The sequence below is a fragment of the Peromyscus californicus genome, unplaced genomic scaffold, assembly GCF_007827085.1.
Source record: "Peromyscus californicus insignis strain IS unplaced genomic scaffold, ASM782708v3 Scaffold_21__1_contigs__length_65335640, whole genome shotgun sequence".
Lineage (NCBI taxonomy): Eukaryota > Metazoa > Chordata > Mammalia > Rodentia > Cricetidae > Peromyscus > Peromyscus californicus.
Genome location: NW_026294514.1, coordinates 38,077,282 through 38,083,281, shown reverse-complemented (window position 1 = coordinate 38,083,281; position 6,000 = coordinate 38,077,282). Strand labels below are relative to the sequence as shown.

The 6,000-nt window shown below is 40.2% G+C and overlaps 1 protein-coding gene across 1 annotated transcript in view; it reads right to left on the bottom strand.

The window, feature by feature from the left end:
• Positions 1-356: 356 nt before the first annotated feature.
• Ndc80 (NDC80 kinetochore complex component) overlaps positions 357-6,000 on the bottom strand; it is a 38,614-nt gene continuing 32,970 nt past the window's right edge. The window contains exons 14-17 of the mRNA XM_052750089.1: positions 5,461-5,553; positions 3,747-3,877; positions 2,811-2,913; positions 357-944 (exon numbers count right to left, since the gene is read on the bottom strand). Of these exons, the coding sequence (XP_052606049.1) occupies positions 807-944; positions 2,811-2,913; positions 3,747-3,877; positions 5,461-5,553 (465 nt within the window). The 3' untranslated portion in view covers positions 357-806. The remainder of the gene's footprint in view (positions 945-2,810; positions 2,914-3,746; positions 3,878-5,460; positions 5,554-6,000) is intronic.

The following is a 6,000-nucleotide window of genomic DNA, read 5'->3' as shown; positions in this document are numbered from 1 at the left end:
TAAACTATTTTTTTTTTTTTTTTTTTTTTTTTGGTTTTTCGAGGCAGGGTTTCTCTGTGTAGCTTTGCGCCTTTCCTGGAACTCACTTGGTAGCCCAGGCTGGCCTCGAACTCACAGAGATCCGCCTGGCTCTGCCTCCCGAGTGCTGGGATTAAAGGCGTGCGCCACCACCGCCCGGCCAGATAAACTATTTAAATAGACCAATAACCCTTAAGGAAATAGAAACAGTCAATAAAAGTCTCCCAAACAAAAAAAAGGCCCAGGACCAGATGGTTTCAGCACAGAATTCTACCAGATTTTCAAAGAAGAGCTAATACCAATACTCTTCAAATTATTCCACACAGTAGAAGCAGAAGGAACATTGCCAAACTCTTTTTATGAGGCTACAGTTACCCTGATACCCAAACCACACAAAGATGCAACAAAGAAAGAGAATTACAGACCAATCTCCCTCATGAACATTGATGCAAAAATACTCAATAAAATACTGGCTAACCGAATCCAGGAACGTATCAAAAAAATTATCCACCATGACCAAGTAGGCTTCATCCCAGAGTCAGTGAATGGGTCTGTCTTACTTGGTTCACACTGTAGTTTACCAACTCCTGGTTTAGCCCATACCAGGTACTTTCACATCAGAATGAGTCACAGAAATGGGAGGCAAAACCTACAATTTACTAATGTACTTTATTAACTGGTCTGTTACACCTAAAAAGTTAATCTACCAAGTTATCATAATTATGGGATATATTTTAAGCTAATGTTATGTCTATGAAAGATAAAAGATAGCCACCATTAATTTATCTTCATTCATCAGGAGCCTTAAATAGAGCAGCGTTACTCTTAAACTTCTCTGCAATCTCTTTGATATTTTCCAAGAGATCTTCAGACATGCATTCTTCATACTCTCTGTCAGCTTTAGCAATCTGTTCTTCAAGATGTTTCTAGTGGAAACAATTCACAATTCTTAATGTACAAACATTAATTTTGTTTCAAGACATTTACATAGAAGAATGACACTTATAAATTAAGGAAAGAACCAGTTAGATATAATAATAGTAGATGACTGTAAACTCAACACTTGAAAGACTGAGGTAGGAGGATCACAGTTTAATACCAGTCTGGGCTGCCAAGAAAGACCATCTCAAAAGAAAAATACTCTTATATTTACATGCATTCCATTTTCTTTCTCTTCCTTCCTTTCTTTTCTTTCCCTTTTTCTTATTTTCAAGACAGGGTTTCATTGTGTAGTTCTGGCTGTCCTGGAACACACTCTGTAGACTAGGCTGGCCTCCAACTCACAGATCCGTCTGCCTCTGCCTCCCAAGTGCTGGGATTAAAGGCGTGCGCCACCACTGCCTGGCTAATATGCTTTTTAATATCTCTAATCCTCTCAGAGCTATGTGTGTTAATGATATGCAGCCATTTGTATAGATGTTTTGGTGACTAGACAGCACATACAAAGAATGGTCTCATGAGAATACAATCTCTAACAAAACCTGGAGGTTTTTGTATAAGGACATTATAATGATTACAACCAGCCCAGCTGCCTCGTGCCATATCTCTGAATGTAACACCATCATTATGCAACATTTGATTAATACTGTACTCGGACTTGGTTTTAAATTTTATATTTATTGCCGGGCGGTGGTGGCGCACGCCTTTAATCCCAGCACTCGGGAGGCAGAGCCAGGCGGATCTCTGTGAGTTCGAGGCCAGCCTGGTCTCCAAAGCGAGTTCCAGGAAAGGCGCAAAGCTACACAGAGAAACCCTGTCTCGAAAAACCAAAAAAAAAAAAAAAAAAAAATTTTGTATTTATTACATGTAATATATGAACTTTTTTTGCTTGCATTTTTTTGTTTCTTTTTTATTGTTTTAAGATAAGTCATCACTAGCTGGGTGGTGGTGGCACATGCCTTTAATCCCAGCATTTGGGAGGCAGAGCCAGGCAGATCTCTGTGAGTTCGAGGCCAGCCTGGTCTACAGAGTGAGATCCAGGACGGGCGTCAAAACTACACAGAGAAACCCTGTCTCGAAAAACCAAAAGAAGAAAAGTCATCACTCTGTAGCTTGGGAGGGCCTGGAAACCATGGTGATCTTGCTGCCTCAGTCTCCAGTCCTCTTGCTTCTGGAGCATTAGGATTAAAGACATGTGCCACCATCATGCCCAGTGCTTGCTTGGTATTTGACAGTTCACTCATGTTGATGCAGAGCTATAGTTCTATTCCTACGTTGCTGGACTGTAGTCATCTTTTTTCCACAGAGATCTACCTGCCTCTGCCTCCTGAGTGCTGGGATTGAAGTTGTGCCCCTTTCTTCCTTTTTTTTTTCTTTTTTCCCCAGAGCTGAGGACGGAACCCAGAGCCTTAGCAAGCGCTCTACCACTGAGCTAAATCCCCAACCCTGCCCCTCTCTTCCTAAGTGCAGGGATTGAAGGCATACACCTCTCTTCTCCTGAGTGCATGATTAAAGGAGTGCACTGCTACTGCCCAGCTTAATTTTGAACTCTTGGAGACAGGCCAGGTGTGAACTAATAGCAATTCTATTGCCTCAGCTTCCTAAATGCTGGGATTACAGGCGTGAATACCATGCCTGACCCACTTCTGCACAACCCCCACTTTGAGGGTGGTGTATGTGTGGGTGTATGCACATGAACAAAACACTACTTTATAAGGTATACAAGTGGTCTCCTGTAACCTCGCCACATCAGAAGACAAGATTCTTTTAATAAATCACTAGTTTCCATAAAAATAAAATTTGTCATTTAATTTCTATAGCTGTTAGAATTCAGTGAAGACCTTCATACTTACTTCCAAAGACCCTACATGTGTAGCAACCATCTCTAAAAGACGCTGTAAGTTATTTCCCACTTTTCTCCTTTCTTCAGTTACGGTTTGTACAACTAGTTGGTATCTACAGAATTAAAAATAAAAAAGACAACTCGTTTAATGTCTAAAAAGATAAATGAATAAATCAGCATAGTGCAGTAACCTGAGAAAAATGCAAATTTTGCACTTATTTATGTGACTATTCCCTTGAGAAATGGCTGGTGACTATAGAAAACCATACCTGGTAGAATCCATCTAAATACCATATGTAAGCACACACCTCAGATCTCCACCAGCTGCTTTAGTTTGCTGCATGTGTGGTCAGCTACCCTGGTGCTATGACCTTCCATTCCATTTCAGATGAACCTTCCACCTCTTAGCCCAAGTGTTAGGTTACAATGCCTGGCTCTGTAGGTCTTCTTAAATTGAAGAGTTCCATTTTGATTGAATTATTTATGTATTTCTTAACTATTTAATATGTGTCCAGCCGGGTGTGGTGGAGCATGCCTTCCCAGCAAAGACAGGAAGCCTGATCTATATAGTGAGTTCTAGAATAGCCAGGGCTACTATGTATTGTATAAAGACCCTGTCTCAAAAAAAAACAAACAACAACAACAAAATCCCAAACCAAACCAACCAACCAAACAAACAAACAATAGATTTGTTTCCAAGCATTAAAAGCCATTTAATAATCTAGTTGGGCTGGGAGGTGGTGGTGCATGCCTTTAATCCTAGCACTTGGGAGGTAGACGCAGGCAGATCCCTGTGAGTTCGAGGCCAGCCTGGTCTACAGAATGAGTTCCAGGACAGGCTCCGAAGCTATAGAGAAACCCTGTCATGAAAAATGGAAAAAAAAAAAAAAAAAGAAAGAAAGAAAGAAAAGAAAAAAAGAATCAGATGTTGGTGAGGTGAACTTACTCCCGCTGGACAGCATCTAACTCATCCATGGCTTCACTGAGGCCCTCGTTCACAGCACTCTCCAGCAGGTGCTTGTGTTTCTCCAGGGATTCAAGCTCACTGGCACACTTCTCATCTTCTTCCTCAGCTTCCTACAGGAGAAAGTAATTTTTCTTGATACTTACATTCCATTTGCTCATAGTGTATTTAAATAAAGTGTGTAAAACATTTAAAAAACATCATGTTGCATCATTTATATTCCCAAGATGTTGACTGCCTTCTTTAACTGTTCTACTGGGGATTCCATATGATAAACACAAATGTGCCCTTTGCAGGAGGCTTCTAAGTAGCAGACTATTCAAAAGTGTTTCAAGTCTAACTTATAGGAAACCCAGCACTTTGATTTTTCACACACATACTAACTATGTATAGCAAAAGTCATTCCAATCATTGTCAGATTTCTAGGTTTGTGAAGATGAAGTATGGACTTACAAAGTCTTTCACATAAGTGCTTCCAAGAATAAACTTAAATTTTCATGGAAGAAATATGATAAAAGTAACAACGATTGCCACATATTTCACATTACATGTACAGGTCAGATTTTGTGTTATAATTTCTAAAAATTTCACACTGCACAGAAAACAACATATATATATAATACAGGGTAATACAAATGTTTCCATTAGTGATACTCCATTGGTATAACTAATAATGGCACAGTTGGAAAGTTTAATTAAGTTGTTTGAGTGCCAATAAACGGGCCTCTTCATACCTGTGTGGTAAAATACAGGGTTGGGTAGACTAGCGGCTGTAGTGGCATTTGCTCTGCCCATGACCTTGGGCTATACACCCAAAGGAGGTGGTGCTTCCTGCCATTGTATGCAACCTCTGATAAGGAGTTGGACAAGGGTTACATGATCCTTCTCCCTACATCTGCCTGCGAGGTGGATTCACTCCCGGTCAGATCAGAGGACAACTTCAGCTATCTACTTTATTCTGTATTTGTAAGTGTATTTCCTCAATTTATATCTTAATAAATTCTGTAACCCATTAAAAAAAAAAAGGACCACGTGACCCTTCTCCCTTTCATTTATTTATTTTGGTTTTTTTGAGACAGGGTTTCTCTGTGTAGTTTTGGTGCCTGTCCTGGATCGCACTCTGTAGACCATGCTGGCCTCAAACTCACAGAGATCTGCCTGGCTCTGCTTCCTAAGTGCTGTGATTAAAGGCGTGCACCACCACTGCCTGGCTCCTTTTATTTTTTTTTTTGTCTTGGTGTGATCGGACTCCAGATGACCTGGGAATTGAACCCTGTTCCTCTGGAACATCAGTCAGTGCTCTTACACCTTACCCACCTTCTGGAGCTTTTATGAATAGTGTGGAATTTAGTTCGGACAATCAGTTTGCAATGATTCTTAATAGACAATTACTTATACAAAATACCTTACTGGGGTTCATTCTTGGGAATATGTAACACTAACTCAATAAAAACATACAAGAGATTATGGCTTTATTACTTATTGAGACATGGTCTTGCTATGTATTCCAGGTAGGTCTCGAACCTGTGCCAATTCTCCCACCAGGGTCTTCCAAATGTTGAGATCACAGGGATGGACGATACCACACCTGGCTTTTCTGGTTGAGTTTTAAGGCTGTCTCTCAGCTTTTGTGTGCCACCACATCCAGCTAAGATTTCAGATGGGAGTCAAATGAACACACTGGTCAAGTTCTTACCTTAACTTTTTGTTGGTAAAGATCGTCCAGCTTTTGAACCTCTTCCTTCAGCATCCTCACAATTTTCCTGCTTTCTGTCTTCATGGTGCTCAGCTTGGGGACAAAACTTTGGTTGAGAAATCATAACTGAACATCAAAATTTCTTTAACATTATGAGACTTTTATATCTTCTTTTATGCATAATGTTTATTTACTGTGTATATGAGCATTTTGCTAGCATGGATGTCTGTGCACCACATGTATGCCTGGTGCCCAATGAGGAAAGAAAAGGGAGTGAGATCCTTTGAGACCGGAGTTAACAGATGGTTGTAAGCTGCCATATGGATACTGGGAATCAAACCTGGCTCTTTTTAAGAGCAACAAGTACTCTTAACTGATGAACCAACTCTTCAGCCCTTGATGGTCTTTTAAAAAAGTACAATTTTTTTTTCAAGATTCTACTTTATGTGTATGAGTGTTTTGCCTGTATGTATGTATGCCTGAACGTATGTATGTATTTATACCATGTGCACACCTGGTGCTTATGGAGTCCACAAGAGG